At 36.1% G+C, this 24469-nt stretch overlaps 2 protein-coding genes across 2 annotated transcripts; both read right to left on the reverse strand.

Annotated features, from left to right (window-relative positions):
- Positions 1–539: 539 nt before the first annotated feature.
- On the reverse strand, positions 540–9201 carry gatd3 (glutamine amidotransferase class 1 domain containing 3). The gene is made up of 7 exons (XM_056465839.1): positions 9041–9201; positions 8766–8818; positions 6196–6309; positions 5971–6090; positions 4980–5072; positions 4235–4391; positions 540–1995 (listed from the first exon to the last, which is right to left on the reverse strand). Exons 1-7 carry the CDS (start codon positions 9161–9163, stop codon positions 1867–1869), a joined length of 789 nt encoding a protein of 262 aa, XP_056321814.1. The 5' UTR covers positions 9164–9201; the 3' UTR covers positions 540–1866.
- Positions 9202–9875: 674 nt separating this feature from the next.
- mxc (myxovirus (influenza virus) resistance C) lies at positions 9876–18778 on the reverse strand. The gene is made up of 11 exons (XM_056464693.1): positions 18556–18778; positions 15881–16018; positions 15617–15771; positions 15385–15523; positions 15089–15287; positions 14544–14622; positions 14276–14398; positions 13602–13743; positions 11694–11870; positions 11294–11589; positions 9876–10741 (listed from the first exon to the last, which is right to left on the reverse strand). Exons 1-11 carry the CDS (start codon positions 18770–18772, stop codon positions 10499–10501), a joined length of 1908 nt encoding a protein of 635 aa, XP_056320668.1. The 5' UTR covers positions 18773–18778; the 3' UTR covers positions 9876–10498.
- Between the last annotated feature and the right edge of the window lie 5691 nt (positions 18779–24469).

Below are 24469 nucleotides of genomic sequence, written 5' to 3' on the forward strand. Positions count from 1 at the left end.
TCTTGTTACAGTTATGAAATAGTTTGATAACATGCAGGAAATGTTCATGGGCCAATAACATGAGCACATTAAAATGGTCTATAAGATTAATACAAGATGTCTGCTATCAACTAGAGGGGAAAAAATAAAAACCATAAACTCTTTAAGCTTCTGTATACTCGCACAACCATTCAAAACATTGTCTTTCAGCATGGATACATTATATTGATTAATAATTCTATTTATCAAAGTGTCCTGGAGAGAAAAAAAGCTTTGATAATAACAAAAATGTTTCTTAAGCAAAAAAATCTGCATATTACAGTTTTTCTCAGTCGCTTTAGTCCATTTCTCAGATCAGAATTGATATTCTCAAAACTACCTGTTCAATCTTCACATCAGGGTGTCACTTGTGCACATCAGAAAAACAGTTTCTTATTCCTTTGAACAAGATGCGTAAGCTTGCGTACATCCATACAAATGATTATGTGCAATTCTCTGATGTGTCCTATATTATCAACTGCTTATGTCATGTTAATCAAAATGTTTTTTTTGGGGGGGGGGGTCTCTGTTGAATAGTCTCACCGACCACAACATTTGATCCTTGGTTCACGTTCATTGTTCAATATTTTGTCATTATGCATTTCCATAAGACTTTTTGTTCTAAATCTGTCTAGATTTGGTAAACTTCTTACAGGTGAATCTTGGCTTTTTCTAATAAAGGTGTATCTAAAAGTAGATTGTCCTATGTTGACATTTCTACTTTTGTTTTGTTTTATTTGTGTTATGCAGTGCTTTTTTTTCCTTTATGCATCACAATGACATGATGTGTCAACAAACAGTACATACAGTAAAAGAAAAAAATATTAGCCACAGTTTACATCAGAATACCCCTTCAGAGTTCACTGCTACAGTATATTGACAACATGACTGAGTAATTTGACCATTTTATCCAAACACAATGACAGCAGGACTTGTCATTCTGATGACATTGACACATTCATTGCCCCAGAAAATTTAGTTGAGAGATGAAATAAGGATTTTAAGCAAGAGGCTTTTGCAGGTAATGCATGGTGTTTTGCTATCTGTATTTACCATACTTACTGTTTTGCAAATTTCAATTCTGGTCTAAGAAATATATACGAAAGCGACTGAGCAAAACTGTAAAATATAACTAACATCCCAGAAAAAATACAGTATTAAATGCTGTATGCTGAGTACAAGATTCAAATTCAAACTGCAATGTTCACTCTGTGTGCTAACTCAATTAAAAAGCAAAATTAAAGTGTCTTTCTTTATTTTCAACTTAATGCAGAACAGCTCAATTCTTTAGCAAATACTAAATACATTTTTTAAAAGAATTACTTTTCAATTGCTACCTCAGTACTACTTTCTAGTGCTTTCTATAAATAACTAATTGCTATTAAATTGCTAATTAAATAACTTGTCACTGACATTCTTTAACAAAATTATATATTCTTTATTCAAATTTCATATTTCAACACACACTGTGTCTACTTAAATATAATTAACACACATCAAGCTTTTTTGGTGCATTGTAAGTTTGTACTCTGATCTAATCTCCATTTCAAGTATTTATTACATTAAATTGCAAGTAAAATTGAAATATTTCACAACAGAGAAACCTAGAGGCACTCACATTTCACATTTCTTTTTTCAAACATTTTAAAAATCAGAGAGTGCCCTCTGCTGGATATTCAGCTAAATACCATTTAATACTGTCAGGCAGACACGTTTGATTAGTAATGTCTGTCAAGTCACTGCACTTACGTTTACTATGTTTTGAATTTATGGTGTCGTATACATATCTTATAAGAATGATGAACTCTATGCAGTGAATGTGAAGATACTGATATACTGGCTGAATTTTCACTTCCCGCTGAGCTTCAGGACATCTTTCACCATGGCACCGATCCCATCAAAAATCAAGTGCAACTTTGTGTCACACATGAACGCAGGTGTCGTCACTACCTTATTCTTCTGGTCCACATGAGCTTCGTAAAGGCCAAAGGTTAAGGGTAATACAGACAAATTACACTACACTTACATAACACTAGTGAGAATACATTTAGAGTTTTTCTATCACAACTTAAATTTTCATTTAATTATAAATAAGTAGAATACCATGGTTTTTAATTTTGATTATTTGAGTTATTTAATATTAATTGTGAGTTTTATAGCATTATAAACTTACCTTTGATAATATAATTTTAGATGAAATATGACATTTAATTAAAAAAAAAATTGAATAATTAAATTCTATTAAATTATCAAATTTAATCATTTCAATCAATCAATTCTGATATTTATGCCTTAGAATATTATGATTTTCATTTTAAAATTACCAATTATGTCATGAAATCTTTTCCCCTCATAATTATAACATTTAGTCCTGTTCAACTTTTAGGTCATAATTTTGACTCTTTATGTCATAGTTAAGAGGTCTACCTGTGTGGTTTCACCGACTACGTTTATGTCTAGTCTTAGACTAAAGCCTCGGTCAGATCACACAATTTTTATTGTCTGTTACGAAAGTCACTATGTCAGATTATGCGATTTTGTCTTGGTAAAATCATGATTTGTCGTGGATAACAAATGTGCCAGACTACATGTTCCTTCACAATCAGTCCTGTGACGTCTACCACATTTCCCAAAGCAGTCATAAATGTTGCTATAACAATATTTCTTATCTCAATTTCATTTTTTTTTATCCTATTTCAATCTCAATAAACACTGATGCTTGCAGACAACTAATAACTACATTATTTAAGGGCATTTGTTACGACATGGATAGGATCAAACTTATGATTCCTTTCTTATATTAAGATATTTTCTTTGAAATCTAAATGTATATTTTCCTACCATGGGTTTCTTATTAAACACACCAAGCACATAAGCAGCAGCAAGAAAAAATCTGATGCTGCAGACATAATCTTTAAAATAATGTCATATTAAAAATTTTACAAATATATAACTGAGATTTGTGATACAATCACAGTGAAGCATTCGTTAAATCCTTATTTTCCTCAGAGTGAAACAAATCATCCACCCGTATAGTTAAGTAGTGGAGGGGCACAAACAAACATAGTTCAGATATTTTTCCTGGAAAAAATATCATGTTGAAACTAATTTCATTCGCTATAATTCTTAACTTAATTTTAATGCTTCTTTTGTTAGTCAGTTATCTATAAACAAGAATAACATTTGAGGTGAAGCGCTTCAAAACAAGTCCGCTATATGCACCAAACCACGAACTGCCAGGAGATTGTGTTGGTTTGTTAAATAAAATAATCTAGCCTAAATAAAATTCACTGTTAAAGACAATTTTTAATAAGCAAGACATGCTTTTGCAATGTATTGACAGCACTTAACATGTTCCCAGATTACCTCGGAAGAACAAACTCTGTTGAAAGGCTGAGAGAACTCAGAAACTCGTTGTGAGGATGAAGATGTCTGCATATTTGTGCCAGTCTGTCAGATAAAATTGCTTAAAACACCTAAATATTTTAGAAAAGGTAGTTAAAGTTTGCATAACCAATGATTGATCTTATCCATAAGTAAATATGCAGCCCATTTTTGATTACATGACCAGTGCATTAACGGCAGCACCCACTGATATAACTGAGAAATAATGTGCTTCTATTGCAGTGTCACCCACGTGACGGAACACGTCATGAAGAACGAGAAAAAAATTAAACATGCTAGACTTTCTGCGACGGTGTCGTGAGTCGTCGCAGACATGGTATCGGTTTCGTGAACTATGCCACATTACACGAGAAGAAATTATTAAATCATGTGTCACGATGCCCATTTTTCATTTACGAATCCCTACGACATCCTACGTCAAAAAAATCATGCCAAAATCATGTGATCTGATCTGGGCTTGAAACATAAGCCTGAGATGCTTCAACTGAAAAAAAAATCTTGTACTGACAGATCTTATAATATATTAGTGCCCTTTTTGTTTGTTTGTTTGTTGTTTTTTAACATGGACACAGTAATGTTATTTTCTGAAGCATGTTCATAAAAATTACTTAAATGTCCCGACAAATCCAAATCCTGACATAGTTAAATCCCTGTCTGTGAAGCCAGGTCCCTACGCCATGAATTAATTTAAGTCATTATTAAATTAAACCACAACTTTTTTAGTGAGAGTAAAGAGAAGAGACAATATGAGAAGAGACAATACGAGAAGATACGAGAAGAGAAGAGGTGAGGAGAGATATAAATAGGATATAGTGACATCTTTTACAGTATGTTTGGCTCCCAGTGCAGTAATGGTTTGTGTGGTACCAGCGTATGGCCACTTCCCACCTTGCTCCTCCTCATGACCCACTGTCACATCCACACCAGGGAGAACTTTAGCTGCCAGCACAGGAGAAATGCAGCACAGCCTGCAAACAGAAGACAAGACAAGAATGATCAACAACAAAACATGGTCATACGCTCTATACAGCACTTCAAAACTCTTACCCAGGTTTCAGAATTACTGAACCACCTGTAGTTAGTTACTGACTTATGATGAGGGGTCATTTCCTATTTTTTTTTTTTCAACTTCATTAGCCTTTCCCAGCATTGTAATAATTGGTTCTGGCTTTACATCTAAAACATGAAATAGATGTTTAATCAATGAAGCTGTGCAGTTTTAGCTGGTATTTGGGGACCCCTATAATGCAATTCAAGTTAATAATGTTGTAAATAATGTTCCGTTTCTTGCACAGACTGATCATTTCGCTTTATCAGACCAATATGTATTAGGCCAAAGATATACATTTTATTTTCTCTATATTTTTTTTTCACTTTTTCAACTATGCCTTTAAAATTGTTTAAAATGTTACAACACCAGCATTACTAAATAATCCTTCAGGATGTTAACTTAAAAGATTAAGACCTATAACATAAAAGCAAGAGAAAACAAAATGTGTTAAAAGTATTGGTCTCTAATCTTTAGTAATATATACATATGTAATAACTAAACTAACCCAATTGGCTTTCCTGCTTTATGGAAGTCCTTTAAAACCCGCTCCACTTCTTTATTCACCTCACAATCCATCCCATCAACGGCAAATGTTGACCTGATAATGGTAAAAATGCATAAAAATTTATTAGAGAAATGAGGACTGCAACTGAACATTTGTGACTAATTTAAAACCCCTTTTAAAGAAAACGTCGAAAACAGTGTTGCCAGATTGGGCGGTTTCCTGCCCACTTGGTCGGTTTTGAATTTGATTGTGCGGGTGAAAAATGCCATAGGCGCTGACAAAATTTGGGCGGTTTTGAAATGTAAATTGTATATGCAACTTATTTAACAAAACAACTGTGTGCTCCTACTCCATTCAGTTAGTAGCGACCAGTGTATAGCGCAAACCGCGTAGGCCCACTCACAAGAGGAGGTGAAGGAAAGTTGAATCAAAATCTGACTTCCCTTTGCATGTGCATCATGCAGCACCTGCAATAAAACTCACAGCGGTTTATCATGACACTTTTATCGGTAATTTTTTTTCTGCAATTGACATCAAGAACAAACATAGAAGCATTGTCTGATTGACTAGCAGCACCTAATAATGTTCAAAAGAATTTAAAACACCAAATGGGACGAATGTATACCCCATTTCGAAAGTAAAACATACTCTAATAGGTAGTGTAATCTATACAAGTGCAGTGTGTTGGTGAGAGGGGGCAGTGTTTCGATGTGATCTGGTTATGTAGTGGGGGGGGGGTTGACTGCTGGTGTGGTTGCTGTATGGTTAAAAATTACGACAGTTGTAAATAAATTAATTTAGATTTAAATAAATTAAAATTAAATAAAATATTGATCTAATATTTTGGATGTTTTTTTGTCTGGGGAAAAAAAAGTCAGCTATATCTGGCAACACTGAATGCCAATTTTTTTAAATTTGTAGCATAGGCTGTATATCTTCATTATAATAGCGTACACACCCCCAGTTTATGAAAATAAGTACTGTAGCTCACAGGTTTTTAGCTGCACCAAAACCACCAGGGAAGATGATGGCATCGTGATTACTGGCACTCAGCTTGGCCAGATCAGTGATATTGCCCCTGGCGATACGTGCCGATTCGGATAAGACATTCCTGTGCAGAAAGAAAAGTCGAGAGGTATTATTTATTTGATCTGTTAATCAGTTAACGAACGGCATCTAATGAACTGTTCAGACATTGTAATCGTTAAGACTTTACCTAGACTCGGTCTCCGAAGGCTGACCTTTGCCATGGTCTATTACATGCATCTGAGATACATCAGGAGCAAACATCTGAACCTCTGCACCTCCACGGCTCAGATGCACAAGGATTCTGCATACACAAATATAAAAACCCTAAAGCGTTTATACAAAACAAAAACAATAACAGTTCTGACCTGAAATGACATTTATTTATTTACAATTTTTAAACAGGGAAAAAAAATTTAAGATAATCAGGCCGGACTCTGCTGTTTTTGAATGCTGTTTTTTAGCAAGTTCCTGCTCTGCAGAATATAAAAACATACAGACACCCTTAACATCTCATCCATCAACACATAAGAACAGTACAAACAATCACCAAACATACAGAATAAAGAGGAACAGGCTACGATCTCAGTGGCTACAGCGATAGTTGACCATCAGATGACGAACATGGGGACTTTTTAAGAAGTCTCAGTGTTGGTATTGTTTTTAGAAGTTGTGGGATCTCATTCCAGGCTTTTGTGAATACATAAAAGGAGGATCTCTGTCCATAACAATTTTTAAAAGCCGGTAACGACAGATTTCCATTTGTTGCAGATCTGGTGGAACGATCAGTCCTTGTGTTAAGTTTTTGTACCAAAGCACAAAGGGATGCTGAGGTAGCACTATTTAAAATTTAATAGTACAGTTCAATCCCTGTGTTCATAATGTAATTTTGAAATGACAAAGCATTAGAGAGTGATAGAGCAAAGCAGTGATGTGTCCATACAGAAAGTCTATTGTGGATCTAATAGGCCCTACTGTCAGTGTGAGATCGGGGGACGGGGGTCAACTTTTTTCAGTAGTAGTTTGGTAATACATGCTTCAGTGAATCAAATTTAAGAATGTATTTAAATTACATCTAATATATTAGTAAAATGTCCACATTTCAGCATTTTGAGGGATATTTAGTGACTATTTTAAAGGTTACTGTAGGTTAAACCACACAAATTGTGTCTAATTTTTCTTTTTTAGGCTACATGCAGACATAAACACCTATTTTACAAGAAACGTTTTTTGTAAATACTGATATATACTAGTTGTCTATCGGTGCTCTAGATCTGCCAGTTTCAGACTGTTGAATGATACTTTTCCTAGCACTGATTGGTGCATTATGCATTCACAATGGTATAAACCGTTACAGGGGGGAATCGAATGTATATTTATATTATACATTATTAATTATTAATATTTAAGATATAGATCAGAGAAAGCTATTTCTTACTATAAAAGGGCTGACCTCCTACATCTTGTTTTGATTTTCTTCAGGGGGGTGGGTCAAGCGTTAATTAAGGGGGGTCAATCCCCCCAAACCCTCCTGTAATTCGCACCCTGGCTATTGTACAGTCTAGCTATTGGCTCCAAGATATCATTTGTTGTGAGTGGCCAAACAGGCAAAGAGTATGACAAAGTAGAAAACATTATGGTATAAAGTTTCGTTTCAGAAACATCCATTCATTTTCTTTTCGGCTTAGTCCCTTTATTAATCCGGAGTCGCCACTGCAGAATGAACCGCCAACTTATCCAGTACATGTTTTACGCAGCGCATGCCCTTCCAGTGACAACCCATCACTGGGAAACATCCACACACACTTATACACTACGGACAATTTAGCTAACCCACGTGAACATGTGGAGAACATGAAAACACTACACAGAAACGCCAACTGACCCAGCCAAGGCTCGAACCAGTGACCTTGCGGTGAGGCGAATGTGCTACCCACTGCGCCACCGCGTTGCCCATGAGAAACAGAAAAAGGCTAATTTGTCCTAATTTTCCCATAAACAAATAGCTTTTGTTTACTTTTTATAGACATTTAGACATTTTGAACATGCTCACGAGAAATGAGAGTCCAGACTGAGTCCAAATTTGTGCTTCACTTAGAAGGAACAGTACTTGACAAACACTTAATGGTAAATTTATGACACAGTGCTTATATTTTACAGTACAGAACTTGTAGAGTACAGGATGAAACCCATACATCAATGGAACTTTCAATGCTTTTTGTTCAATTTCAACTAAATTCATCTTTATTTCTATAGCAGTTTTTACAAAGTACTTTATTACAAAACAGAAGTCAAAGTAGCTGAACATACAGTAGATGAAGCTATAGTCAATTAAAACTGCTTCAGTTCGGTTTTCATCGTTAAAGTTGAGTTTAGTTCATTTAAATTTTACAACTATAGATTTGTTAACACTGAGGTAAAGTTGGTTTTACATTCGCACATTCAGGGTTATCCCTCAATATCTTTTCAGAAAAGGAAGTAAAATTGTATTAGCAGCCAATGAACTATTAAAGCACAACATTGTTCAGTCAATTAAAAAGTGCTAGTGTTGTTTTGAAGTCATACTGGCATCTGATTTCAGAATGAATATTCAAAGTGGCGTGTTAAACAATACAGGGACCGTGTCACAAGTGAAATAATGTGCGAATATAAAACCACCTTTACCTCAATTATGTTAACTATAGAGCTTCAGGTTGTTATGAACACTGAATAGCTCAATAAAGGAAAACGGATATAAACTATAACAGTAATGTTACTCACGCTGACGCCTCATGGATTTCAGTGCCATCAAAAACACCACAACCAGACAACACCTAAAAAAGTACAATGACAGTTCAAGTATCTGGAATAAAAGAAAACTTGATTGTTTCAACTTCATGGGTGACACAATCCATACCATAACTGACAAGAAACTACTTTAAAACCCCACGCAGAAAACATTCACAAAATATAACACAACATTTTAAAGCTACTTTGACAAGCTGGGTCAATAATGTGCAACAGTGGGCTGGGTCTGCACCACTAACGTTACTTACAACAGCGACTTTTGCGCCACTGCAGTTTGACGTTGCATGAAAGTGCGCAGCAGCGGCATATCTGATGTGCGCCGGACGAAAGAGCGAGAGGCGCGAAATCATGGTGCGCAACGAAGAGGACATGATGGAGGAGTGCGCAGGAAAACTACTGTCTTCTTCTAAAGCACCGACAGATGAAGAAGGTGGACACGCAGCGCCACCTGCTGCCTAGCATGTCGATCTACAGGTATAAATATAAGCCATACTTTGTAGGATTTTTTGTGTATATTTGTATTTACTGTGAGATCATAAGTCATATTCAAGATCATCTAATATAAGCACTTTCTATTCTATAAACTTATTTTCCCCCTTATTTACAGAACCCTAAAATACTAATAGAAACCATGTACATCAACATTATAGTACCTTTTTATTGCAAATATAGATTCTCCCATAGTATCTGGGGATGCAATAATATCCAGCTGCAGCCTTTATGATGCAAGCTGAGATTGCATCTCTCAGAGATGCAATGTTATAGACAATGAAGCCAATGGAGCGTCACTGTAAGGGGTAGGGTTAGGGGTGGGGTTAGGTGAGCATTGCATTCTGGACTATATGGAGGCCAGTTAGAGGGTATCAGTGTTTTACTATTTTAAAAGTTTCATTTCAATGTTCACAGGGAGACTACAGTAAGACTGAAATATAATATGAATGCATACATGCATGTGTTTAGATTAGTTCCAATAACCTCTCACCAGGCTTCCCTAATAAGCCAATGCTTTCTTGTGTCATTTGCGCCAGAAACCCCACAGACCACACTGAGAATGATTAAGTCTTATAGTTTTATTGAGCTTTAAGTAAAACATAATAGGCTTTGTGGTACGTTTGTCAATTTATACTTTCCCATAAATTATTCATTCATTCATTTTCTTTTTGGCATAATCCCTTTATTCATCAGGAGTTGCCACAGAAGAATGAACCACCAACCTATCCATCTTGATTTACACAGCGGATGCCCTTCCAGCTGCAACCCAGTACTGGAAAACATCCATACACACTCATTCACACGCTATGGCCTACTGAGTTTATTCAATTCACCTGTACCACATGACTTTGGATTGTGGGGGAAACCAGAGCACACAGAGGAAACCCACACCAAGACGGGAAGAACATGCAAACCACACAGAAATGGCAACTGACCCAGCTGGGACTCGAACCAGTGGACCAAAGAACAAACATCACTTTAATCTCTATTGGAAAACATAAGGCAGGGTAAATGGATGACTAATTATTAACATTATTACCAGGTTTGGTGTTTATTAAAAAGTAATAAAAACATACATGAATTGTTTCAGACAAGAAAGGCATGTAAAATTGAATAAGTAAAAATGCAATTTCATTTTTGAAAATGGGGACTTTCCCAATTTCACACCCAGCCGGGACTCAAACCGGGGATCTTTCTGCTGTGAGGCGACAGCTCTACCATGAATTTGCAGAATGCACAACCTTAGACAGGACTCTTTCTGCACTCTTGAGGCGCTCCAGACGCTCTTTCAGATCTTTTCTTTTACGGGCAACACCAGAATCTTCACAGAGCAGCTTTCCTGGACTGTTCTTTCCAACAAGGCCAAGCATTGCATCCTGAAGCTGAGAGCTGTACTGGTTCAGCATGTGATACTGGACTATCAGTGGAATCTGGTTAGCCAGACGCTCACAGGTTATCTGCAAATACATACCAATAACATTTAGAGTCACATTAAGATGAAGTTTTGATTAAATTTGAACTGTATGTCACAGTAGTAAGCTGTTAAGAAGAAAACTGGCCAGCTTGCAAGGAAATGAATCGGTGTCATATTTCATTCATTCATTTTCTTTTCGGCTTAGTCCCTTTATTAATAAGGGGTCACCACAGCAGAATGAACCACCAACTTATCCGGCTTATGTTTTACACAGTGGATGCCCTTCCAGCTGCAACCCATCACTGGGAAACACCCATACACACACATACACTACGAACAATTTAGCTTACACATTTCACCTATAGCACATGTCTTTGGACTTGGGATCGAAGCACCCGGAGGAAACCCACACAAATATGCCAACTGACCCAGCCGAGGCTCGAACCAGTGACCTTCTTGCTGTGAGGCGATCGGGCTACCCACTGCACCACCTTGGGGTGCCATATTTAGAATTTCTAAATATTTTTATGGAAATCTGCTAGGTGTCCTATAGAGGCACAGAAACTAACTTTACTATTTAAAGAACAAATATTACCGTTAAATAGGAGGTGAGATGGAATGCAGTCTCCCGTACATCTGCATTGGCAAGTGAAGCCTGCAGCCCAAAACCAGCTGTGTTTTTTGATCTTATCATGTTTAGGTGGTTAGTGTAGAGATTGTCTTGGCAGTAGACAGTCTTCTCCAACTTAAACTGAGAACGTATTTTTTTTTCAGCGTTCTGAAACTGCTCATCAAGAAATCTTTCAATTGGCTCTTTTGCAGCCATCAACAGGTTAGGAAAATCCTTAAAATGAAAGTTAGCAATGCAGCCCACAGAGGAGTGAACAATGTCTGTAAACAGAGGAGGTAAAACACATAATCAGTATATGCATTCATGTGATGTTGTTTTTAAAGAAGTTGCTACATTTTGTTTGCTATAAAACATTGTTATCCACCTTTGACATTTCTGAGCAGCTTTAAAGCAGGTTCTTCCAGGTCCTCAACATGCATCCTGATAATGTCAACAAAAGTTCTATAGTTCAGAAATCCAGGAAGCTCATTTCCTCTGTGAGTCCTAACATACTCTTGTAGATCAGTACTGAGATGTTTCTCATCTTTAGAGGAAGTACATACTAAATAAGGAAGAATAAAACCATTAGTGTACTGAATTCCTTAGATCTAAAGAGTAAATCCTCCATATTTTAGAAAGTGTAAGGGTGAAATTTAGAGAAAGGGTTGATTAGCAGAAAATAACAATCAGTAAAATTGCTTAATTTCAGACACAAATGATGTAAATTGTGGAAACTGACCCTAAGATTTCAGGAAGAATTTTCAAGAACTCACAAATAGATATGCTTGGCATTAATAGCAAGTTTGGCATGCTGTCCCAGGAAAGAATCCTGAGCTCAGATATAATTGAGCCCAAGGCTCCCACCTGGTCAATAAGCATATAAAGGGGGTCCGAGATCAGGTAGGTCTCGAGAGCTCCCCATAGAAAAGGGAGGAAAAGGAGAAGATGGGGTGGAAGGTGGAATTCTTTCAAAATGAAGATGAGGCAGTAGGGTAAAATCGGTCTATTTATTGTAAGCTTGGATCCATCTGATTGGATTATTACTGATTAGGGATGAGAAACCAGCCATGCTCAATAATATCACATGCTCCTCTCAAAATTTGTTTGTGAAACTTCACTTAAACTAGCTATGTTAATGCAGTGCAACTATGTTAATGCTATGTTGCTAATGCTACTATGGGTTATACATACAGCTATAGTGTTTTTCAGCCACAGAAAAACTTTTGGTGAAAGGTTAATTTGACTATTTTTAATTTCATATGGTTACTTTTACACAATATTTTGTGTTGTAATTAATGCATACCTGTCAAAATTGAGATGTGAAAATAAGGGATAGCCATCCCTCAAAAAATTCCCCATCACTAAATATGCTAATCGGGAGCTGTTTCATTGTAAGTACACAGTTAAAACGGTCAGTAATATTTATTATTATTATTATTATTATTATTATTATTATTATTATTTACCAAAGATAGAATAAATAGCATACATTGGAAAAAGCTGCAAATAAATTAGCAAACAGTTTAGCCTATTTAAATGAATAGCTATTATAAAGAAATTGAATCTAATTATCAAATCTCATTAACCTTTTTTTCACTGAACATTCTAAACATTCTGATTAAGGAGCAGCGAATGAATCTCTCATTTAGATTTTTCGTTTGATTACATTAAACAACAGCAGTGATTATGCTAATTTAAGACAAAATTTGTTGTTTGAAAGAAAACCCACCAAGATCGACATGTTTAGATGTTGTTAATATTATTATTATTGTTATTATTATTATTATTATTATTATTATTACTATTATTATTATTATTATTACTATTATTATTCGTATATGTCTGTTCAAACACGCACCCAAAGTGAGTGTCGAGCTGTCTCCATGCTACGCCTAGCAAGACGCCACCCTGGGCGATCGCCCATATTGCCCAAGTCTGCCGCTGATCCATTAAATAGACAAGAGCATTCATTTAGTTGTTCAAGCGTAAAACAAGGTGAAAGACTGTTTAAATGCCCACGCCATCAGGAGCAGGAGGCAAGCACAGAAAATTCATTGAATATGCTGTGGTAAAATAAATTTCCATATTTTAAAGACAATGCCTAAAACAATGGATATAATGCAGTGCTTCTTGTCCTGTCTGATACCAACTTTATATCATATATTCATTGATTTTTAAAGAAACCAAATCTTACACGTTGCAATATTGTATGACAGTTCAACGGAAGCACCTGAGCTAGCTTACTGAAAATTAAAAGTCCTTGTGCATATACCATATTGTATTATGAACTCACTCTTAATGGGGTTGGAATCCAGGATGTGTTTCCATGATACAAATTCCTGTCTGATTTTGGAAAAGACCCTTGTGTCTGATTTTACAGGTTCCTCTTCGACCCTCCTAACTTCTTCAAGGGCATCCATAAAGAGGCGAATTTTCTGCATAAAACTTACTTTCAGTAAAGTGAAGAGTCTCAAAGTTACAGTTAAAGTTAATTAGAAACATATTCCACAAATAAAACAAATCAGCAAACTTCATTCAATGGTCATAAAAATACACACTTTTTACTGAAAATTGTCAATATGCCCAACATATCTTCCAACCTAGGATGAAGTCAGTATGTACATTAATAATATAATTTAAGTTCACAAGAAAAACTTTAGGTCTTCAATCACCCATCCTGATCTCACGAGAAAACGTAAGTATTTGACGTTTTGTCAGTTTAGTGGCTAATTTGTACGAATTCGTACGAGTTCAGTCGTACGAAATTGTACGATTTTAAAAAGGAGGCGTGGCACCCAACCCCAGCCATAAACCCAACCGCCATTGGGGGATGAGCAAATCGTACTAAATTGTACGAATTAGATCGTACAAATTAGCCACTAAATCAAAAAGTTACGAATTGCCGTGAGATTGTGTTGAATCATCCATGTCCAGTGTGTAACCCAGTAATTTATAGATTTTCTTTACCTTTATCAGAAAATTGTTCTGCTCAATTTGGTCATCAGGAACACGATCTCCCAGTACTTTGAGACACTCAAACGTCTTCTGTAATTTCATCTCAAGCTGATTCTGCAGCTGTAGCACATTTTCCTAAATGTTCAGAAAATACATCCAAAATGAAACGTTACTATGCAAAGGAATTCTGTATCCCATTCTGATTTTAGTTTAGACTTCAGTTTAATTAGATAATATGTTCATTGTCAGCATTTATGTATGTACAAATTTGTTTACGCACAGCAATGTGTTCAACCAATTCTTTTGTGAGTCTTTGTCCAAGAAGGGGAATTGTAGCTTTTCCGTCATCAAGAAGAGAACTGAAGGGAACAATGGGTTTGAATAGTAACAATGATGTTAAAGACGACTTGAGTATTTTTTCATAATTTCCTCCTATGGATATTATCATTGTTAACAAGAAATTATTATTTTTTTTTTTGAAAACATGTCACCAAACCTGACAGACAAAACCGAGGTGTACAGACAATGACCAGTGTAAACTGTAAAATACTTATCTAAATCCCTTTCCTAAAGTCTGTTGTTGTTGCTAAACAACAGCATTTTAATTTCCAGAAACTATTTAAAATATCTACATATGGCTAATGGATAATGTCTGTCTGGAAAAAAAAAATGAACAGTTATCTATACTAATAATTAAACAATATGAAATAACCAACACTTATAGATGATTATGCCTCTCATCTTTCACCCTTATATGGGTATAAAATGAGCTGTGCTACAAAGAAAGAACTGAGCCAATTCTTGCAGCCAAAATAAACATCTTGCCTGAATTGAGGATGTTCATCAAAAAATCTTTTTTCTTTTTCCAGAGCTTCAACCAGACCAAGCTTGTCATTGATGTCTTGCTGGCCTCGACACTTGACTATCATGTAGCCCTTCTTCAGTGGTATCACTTCATTATTGACTGTTTTGACCACAGTGTCCTCCATCCCTTTGTCCACTAAATCCGGTTTAGTCAGAATACCTGCAGATTGAAGATGTGTTTGTTTCACTCTTATTTGAAGATAAAAACAACAACAATCAATTCAGAAAAATATCAGCCTACATGTAACATAACATACAGAAAGTCCTTTGTCCAGTTGGATCAACTGTGGATGCCATCTTCAGAGCCTCTGTGGTGGCGATGTCAATGTTTGCAGGCACCACAACCAAGCTGATGGTCTCTTGTCTTTTGATGAACTTTTCAATGAGACTTTTTATCTGTAACAGAAAACAAAAATGACCTGAAGCAGTACTGTACAGATGAATAAGTCTAACATTTCTACAAAAATTGCTCAGCAATTTGTGTCTTACTTGTTTCTCAATGTCTTGTGGCTGGTTGCCAGTGGCGACTCTAGCAATACCTGGCAGGTCAATGAGAGTGAGGTCAGGAACATCACATGACTGGATCTCCAGAGTGATCATTTCATGGCTGATCCCTTTACCTGTTCCAGCCAATGCAGTCTGAGCTACAAAACAATACAAAGACACAATCATCCCACAGATTGAAACATTATCAGAGGGCATTAAAGTGCTTAAACTACATATTAATAAACTTTAATGTGTAATAATACCAACCCTTTAAGACAGCATTCTCTATTCCCATTGGTTCCTTGAGTACTTCTGTTTGATCCTTATATGTTAGCAATCCAGACCAGTTTTTATCCCTTGTGATTTTCTTTAGTTTCAGTATCAGAGGACATCGAGTCACAATACCTGTGTTCAAAAGGCATGATCAGCTGAACAACGCCTTGAATGGATCATGAACAGAAAAATCAGAACTCTCTCAATCATTGTACTTTAAAAACATTGTGTACATTTTAGAGCTCAAAAATATCTTGTTAGTCTAAAAATGGATTATATTAAATCTGCGAAAAAGACAGGTTGTGAATGTGCCATGTTTTAACGAAGCGTTTGTCTACACTTCGCGTCCACAGAAGATGATCATTGTCCACTTCCACATCACTGCCTGTTTAGCTCCACCCACCAATTTACACATGTGGTCAGTGTTGGGGAAAGTTACTTTTGAAAGTGCTTTACAATGTCGTGTTTCTTGCAGTTGTCAAGAGTTTTACTAACACATAATTATTGGCATACACATAATTAGAAGACATGGGATCAGCTTTCACTGCTATGCAGATGATACTCAACTATACATTTCAACTAAACCTGATGAGACGTCTGAACTGTCTAAGCAAACTAATTATTATTAGTTGTTAAAGACTGGATGACCAACAATTTTCTTTTCTTAAACTAAGACAAAACAGAATTATTACTTATTGGGCCTAAATCCTGTACACAGCAGATCTCACAACTCAACCTGCAATTAGAAGGATACAAAAATAGCATTAGCTCTACAATAAAAGATCTGGGTGTCATATTAGACAGCAACTTAACTTTTGAAAATCATATATCTAATGTCACAAAAACTGCTTTCTTTTATCTGAAAAATATAGCTAAGTTACAAAGTATGTTATCCATCTCAGATGCAATAAAAGCTAGTCCATGCTTTTATGACTTCTAGGCTGGATTACTGTAATGCTCTGTTTGCTGGCTGCCCAGCATCCTCTATTAACAAACTTCAGCTAGTACAAAATGCAGCTGCCAGAGTTCTTACCAGGTCTAGAAAATATGATCACATCACCACAATTTTATCCTCCTTACACTGGCTGCCTGTTAAGTTTCATATTGAATTTAAAATATTGCTTCTTACCTATAAAGCTTTAAATAATCTAGCTTCTGTTTATCTAACCAACCTTCTGTCTCGCTACAATCCAACTCGCTCTTTAAGATCTCAAAACTCAGGGTTTGTGGTAGTATCTTGAATAGCAAAGTCGAGTAAAGGAGGTCGAGTTTTCTCATTTATGGCTCCTAACCTTTGGAATAGCCTTCCTGATAATGTCCGAGGCTCAGACACAATCTCACAATTCAAAACTAGATTTAAAACCTATCTTTTTAGCAAAGCATACACTCAGTGCATCACTTAGTATCACGTATGATACATGAATGTGTCTCTTTATTCTCTATTTCCACCTAGGGATACTCATCTGGAAGCCCTCAGACTATGCAGCTCCACTGAGACGGGTCTTCGCAGAGGTCCAGCATTCTCCAGCCTCCGGCGCCTAGACTGCAGCTCTGCACAAGACGTTTGGCCAGAGGAGAAATGGTCATGCCCAACTGAGCCTGGTTTCTCTCAAGGTTTTTTATTCTTCACCAATTGGAGAAGTTTTTTCCTCGCCGCTGTCGCCACCGGCTTGCATGGTTCAGGATCTGTAGAGCTGCGCATCGATGGATTTGCTCTTCAGTGTTTGGACTCTCAGTAGTGATTATTAAACCACACTGAACTGAACTAAACTGAACTGAACTTAAACACTGAAAATTGAACTAAAACTGTTTCAATTTACTATGATCTTCTATGTGAAGCTGCTTTGACACAATCTACATTGTAAAAGCTCTATAGAAATAAAGGTGAATTGAATAATCTACACTTAACGACAATCCACTTCTTTTCTTCGATGAGTTCAAAATGACAAGAATCAATTGCAAAAATGTAAGTCTCCAGCATACCATTGTTTGTGTTTCTGTTTCTGACTGACTGTAGTGATGACGGGTGATTCGCGAATTAATCATTTGTTTTAACCGGATCTTTGAACTAACCGAACCAGTTCATTAAATTGAACTGAGTTGTCGTGAAATAGTTTGTGTCTTCAGTAAGTACTAACATACCGGATAACCCCTCTGACTCTAAATAAACCAATGAATACATAAACCCAAGTTATTCAGTTACTAGAACAGTACACTGACTCATCTGCTGTGAAAAAAAGAGACCTGATGATTATGAGTGTGAGCCGACTGTCTGTTTTCCTTTGCAGTATGCTCTCTCATTGAGTGTGTGACAACCTGACTAAGGTCATTTTTATTCCACAACATATTTTTTAAAAGCCAATTAAGCAAAGTAAAAAGTATCTCAAATAATATTCCTTATTTTTAAAAGTAATGCGTTTCTTTACCTGTTACTTAAAAAAATAATATTACTTATAATGCTTTACCCCCAACAATGCATGTAGTAAGTAACAAGAGGCAAACGCAGGTCTACACAAAAATAAAACAATTAAGATGACCTGAACGCAATAAGATAATGCAAATTTTAGGACAGATTTGGCACAATACAAATGAAAATTTTAAACTTAGAAGAACGTAGAGTAAAAACATTGTACAGTTTCAGTACACGATGATCATTGTGCTTGAATTACCTGTTCCCCTAGGCAGCGCCACTCCAGACAGGGCTTCCAGCACTGAACTCTTTCCTGAGCTCTGGTCACCGATGACAGCAATAGCAGGCAGATTCAGGTCCTTTTCAACACCTAATGCCCTCAGAGTGTCCACTAGGTCAATGAATGGCTGTACTTTCTTTTCATAGTAATGGTTTAGACCATTAAATTCTCCCTCTGCCGAATCGGATAAAGACATGTCCAACCAATTCTGAAATACATATTTATATATATATTTAAATTATGTGACATTGAATACCAACATTCTAATTTGTGTACATTACTGAATTAATATAGAGACAGACAGGTCAAGGTATAGGCAATATGAGATTTATCAAGATCATTCGTGAGAGAGATTATATGTCTGTTATATTTAAACAGCATAATGTTTGGCAGTTTCCATGATGCATTCTATTATCTGATGACAAAAGCTGAATCTCAAAATAAGTTGCTCTATAGTTGTACTTTAACCCTAATCAAACACACCAGAGTAAGCTACAGTAATCAAAGTCTAAGGTTTCCTAGAAATTGGGAAGGTGAGTTTTTCTTGTTCCTGATTCAAAACTCTGCAGGCCTACTGTAAGCTTGCCCATCCTTAGGCTAGCCCAACCAGTTTTTTATTTTTTTGACTAACTACATCCCACACAAAAAAACAGAAAAAAAAACTGTGTATATATATATGTGTACATATATACGTGCATACATGTACCTGTATAGGTTCATATTTGCATGTATATATCTGTGTATATGCACATATATGTTCACCTATATGTTTACCTATATATTAGTAAAATTATTAAAATCTATAGCTGCTAGACACCATAAATAAAAGAAATGTACATTTTTTATTTACTTAAGAACAATCAAATAGTACAAGAAAAAAAATATAGTACAAAAATAAGACAAAAAAAAAATACATTATTTTGTTATACATTTCCTTCTTTTCTACTATGTTGATACAAGAAACAATTGACCTTGTAAATGTTTCAGGAAAACGTGTAGACATCATAGCTTTCCATCTCCTCTCACTTATTTGCCATAGTTAAATTCCATAGCATGGGAATTTATACCAATTTCACACATACATACGTTTTTTGCAATTTTTTTTAGCTCTTAGTTATTGCCTTGATAATAGAAAATATGAGCCAGGCATCATGTATGACAGTTGCCAAAGTGAGATAGGAGGACACATAACTTCTATGTATAAGGCTTATATGCGGATATAAAGAAGCAATACAGAATATGGCCTGTATATGCACATATATGCACCTCAATTTGCCTATATGTGGAATATATACATGTATATGCAGCATATATATTATCATATATGTGCATACATACTTCATATAGGTTTCATATATGCACATACAGTATATCCTCATATAGGTTTTTTCCATGTGGGATGAGTGGAGTAAGAAAACAAATTTCAGCAATCTACACTGTTCTGGATTTGATGAACAACAAAATTCAGATTTGCAGCCCAGAAACCCTATCGATCACACAACGGTTCAACGATCACACTTTGCAATAAAGTTTCATTAGTTAATGTTAGTTAATAATGAACAATACTTGCACTGCATTTATTAATCATAGATCAGTAATGCATTATTAAAATACAAATTCATGTTTGTTAATGCAATTAATGCACTGAACTTTAACATGAAATAACAATGAAAAATTTATTTCCATTAACTAACATTAACAAAGACAAAAAGTAATGTGATGAATGAACTGTTCATTGTCTGTTCATGCTAATAAACACATGAATTAACATGAACTAATACAACATTATTGTACAGTGTTACCCCATATTATGGAGCTAATAATATGCCAAAAAAAATCTGAATTAGAATTGTGTTCACTTTAATTATAGGCAATTGAAACTTAATAAATCTGAATTTTTATATAAAAAAAATATTTGAATTAGAATTTCTTAATTTGAATTTGAATTCCATAACTGAATATTAAACATTATAGACGTATTTTCAAACTTCAGACTTTTCCATCTACTCTTCCCTGTTGATCACCCCTAACCTACTTTCTGCTGAATCTGAATATCTGGTTTTCAACTTCTTCATCTTGAAAACTTGAAACTGTATTTTTACAAACTGGATATCTGCTGTCTATGAATTCAGAACACAAAAAAATCTGAAGTTTAAAAATACTTCTCTAAAAAAATTCAGCCTTAAAAAATTCAGTTGTCCAAAATTTTAGATGTTCAATATTCAAGTTATGAAATTCTAATTTAAATGAAGAAATTCAAAACAAATTTTAAAGGCATATAACAATTCTGATTTATTAAATTAACTCAATTCAAATTCAGATAGTTTTGGCATATTATTAGCTCCATACTAAATCTGATAAAAATCTTTTTTTTTTTTTTATCTGTTTTACATCTAAATTCTGAACGTGTTAAAAGCGTTTTCTTAATGTCTTTTAACACACATGAAATGTCTCAAACGCAGACTACCAGGGAGCCTTTCTGCTGAATCGCATAGAGTAACTATTCATTACTGTATTATAATGGTTTGCAGAAGCTGAAAGTGTCGTTCAAAAATTGCTTAATACATCTGCTGCTGAAGTCATTTCAGGCTACATACATTTACGTGAGACTCTTATCTGCACAGTTAGTTGGCATACTTGTTCAAGTTTCTCTATTAAAGACTTACACAATGAGAATATAAAGATTTGAAATTAGAAGACAACAAGTTGGTACTTACTCAGTTCACCACACTGGCACCGTTATGATATGCTCAGAGACGATTGCAGGTTTATAAATACTTTTGTTAGTTTCGCTTTCATTTAGTCGTGTTTTAGTTTCATTTGTGTGTGTGTGTGTGTGCGTGTCTGTGCATGTGTGCATGTGTACCCTAAATCTTGAATGGCCTGAGGTTAGGATTAAGGTAACAGAAAATCACAAGGACTTTTCCTTTCGAAATCAGTCACAATAGTTAGAGGAATGTGTTTGCATTTGGCCTTGAAATCGTGTCAGTGATGTTTCAATGGTTAGGCCTACTGTTCCTATTTCTTTAGTGAAGATTTGTTCCAGTAATAGTTATTCAAGTCACTTTTATTTCTATAGTCCTTTATACAAGATTTTGTTAAAGTTGCTTTACATGGATGAACAGGAGACTTAAAAAGCCCCTATTGTACATGAAATAGGGTCATATTTTGATTGTAAGGGTCTGCAACAACAGTCTAATATGCATGCAAGGTCAAAAAGCACTTTCATGGTCTTATAATCTGCATTTATTTTTACCTAATTATCCCAGCGACTCCCATATGAATCGTTCAGTGATTCATTTGTTCCCAAACCCCTCCTTAGCGTGAAGCTAATCTGCGCTGATTGGACTGATGACAGCCTGCTGCGATTGGTCGACACTGACAGCCTTTAGCGCTAGACGGAGTGAAAAGTCCAGCAGCTAATTAACAATATAAAAGTAGTCAAGAGTGCATACACGCTTCATAGTGTAATACGTGAATTTTGGCTGCCAGTGGGTGAATGTAAATACAGACAATGTACTAGAAAATACAGACGACTAACTATTTTATTGAGCAAAAACTCCAAGAACTGGCGAGGAGATCTCCTAGCCCGATACACTCTACCTGCTTTTTTCACACACACACACACGCACGCACGCACGCACGCACGCACGCACGCACGCACGCACACACACGTTACCCTCCTCCTCAGAGGACACAACACCAAAACATTCAAAAACAGAACACCTCACCTCAAACCTGAGCTGAACTATTTTGAAACTTGACCGATGCATGTGTGTGGGAACAGCTGACGGTCCGTAAACAAAGTGGCACGCGTCGCATTTTCAGCGTGGCTTTACACGCGATATGAGAATATAAAGAGTTAACCAGATACAGTACACATGGTTAAAAGTAACAAAACACAACTAAATACATAATTTGCAAGCTAGAGTAAACGAGGCAATAATTTTAATCGCACGTACTTACACTTGTGAAATGGAGGAAGAAACTGATCCATGATGCACTGATCCATGTTCTGACAGTCTTTACTGATCCTTCCTTTAACAAAAGGCCAATGAAGTCTTCTTTGTAAGCATGTAGTTTCCAGAAGCACTCGAACAGCACAAGGCTGGGCTATAATGCTGAGGTATTTTTGCAAAACTGAACCTTTACCACTGACTCTTCACAGTTTCATCTTTGGGCAGAGACTGTCAATAATATCCATCTGAGCACAGCTTGACTTAATTCGACCGGTGTGGTGAGAAATCAGGTCCCCCCTGTGTGTGTGGCTTTTTTTTTCTGTGTTAGCGGGTGGGGCCACAGGTTTCAAATCTCCCTGGTTTGCGCACGCTAATACTGGGCGGGGCTTGTGTTTCGTAGCCACGTCATCGCGAAACACCTAATGACTCGTTATCAAGACGACTCGTTTGATGCACCATGAGTCGACTCTTTTATAGATAAATCAACAGTTTTAAACACTGTACACTTACAGATTTAAGCCTTAGCTGGATATTTCACTTCACTTAGAGCTGTGTTAAGCAGATCGCACACCGGAAGCGCTGCTCGGCACCGCGACACGACGCACACATGACAGTTAAAAGTATCCAACACCAGACGCAGACATTCGCATGATATTTAACATGAAACTAATCAGATGGCGCTCTGTGGTGCAACAGAGAAATGAACAGTGTCCTGAGTGTCCCGGTGTGTGTGCCCTGATAGAAACCTATGCTTAGAATTCTGAAATGTATGGCGCTGCGTGGCGCTACGCTCAGCGGCGCTTTTGGTGTGCGACCTGCTTTACACACTACATGGAAGGTCATTTTCAAAAACCCATAATATTGGCTCTTGTAGAAAAGTCAGAAAATAATATTTCAATTAGTAGGACATGTTCAGAGTAGGCTGCAGAGTAGTGTCAGAATGCTGATGAACATTATTTCTAGCAAGTTCAACAATAACTCAGTTAAATTCAATATGAATATCAATGTTAAAAGATGATCCACTAAAGGACAACTCCATCTACCCTAATTAAACAGCCAAAGGCTACAGTGCATGGCATGCAACAAACAATCCATCAAGTGAAGTTTATTTATAAACAAATTTTGAGAGGATCACATGCTTACGATTGACCATGGCTGGACCCGCATTAGCCAACACATGATTCACCAATCAAATGATTCCTAAGTCACTATAAATAAGCAGAGATTTCATACCTCAGTCATCTTCATTTTGAACTATTCCACCCCTATTTCTCCTGCCTTTTCCTAGATAGGGCGGCACAGCAGCCCAGTGGTTAGTGTTGGAGTATTCAATCAATTCCATGCATGTTCAATAAAAAGGTCAGGAGAGGTTTCTCTTCTAAGTCAGATATTTTAATCATTTATTGGATACAACTGAATAATTCCTCAATGCTATGCAAAAGTTACATTCAGGTGCGCAACAAATTAATTTCCTGATTCGTGCTTTTATATGTAGCTAATATTGACAGGCGGAGTTTAGTGGAATTCATCACTAGTGAATCATTCTCCAGTACTCCATTGGCCGCACCCATACATACGTCCTCTTTTTCTACGAATTCTCTGCACAACGTCAAAAAGCACAAGATTTCTCAACTGCGAATTCCGTGCCCACATGAAGTTTCACTGCAGAGCTCAAGTTAATTTTAGACAATGAGGCCTTTGCATTTCTATCAGCTTCATCTACTTCTGCAAAAAGGCAGTATGCAAAACATATCACACTCAAGAAGAAATTTGGTTAATATATATCACCTTAAGAAATGCAAATACAATTGTTTAATGAAAAGAAAAATAGAAAAGAAAAAAGCAAGAATGTCCCTGGTTCAAGTCCTTACCAAACGACGTTTCTTTGTGGAGTTTACGTGTTCTCTCCGTGCTTGCGTGGGTTTCCCCTGGGT

Source organism: Danio aesculapii, chromosome 9 (assembly GCF_903798145.1).
Source record: "Danio aesculapii chromosome 9, fDanAes4.1, whole genome shotgun sequence".
NCBI classification, from domain to species: Eukaryota; Metazoa; Chordata; class Actinopteri; order Cypriniformes; family Danionidae; genus Danio; species Danio aesculapii.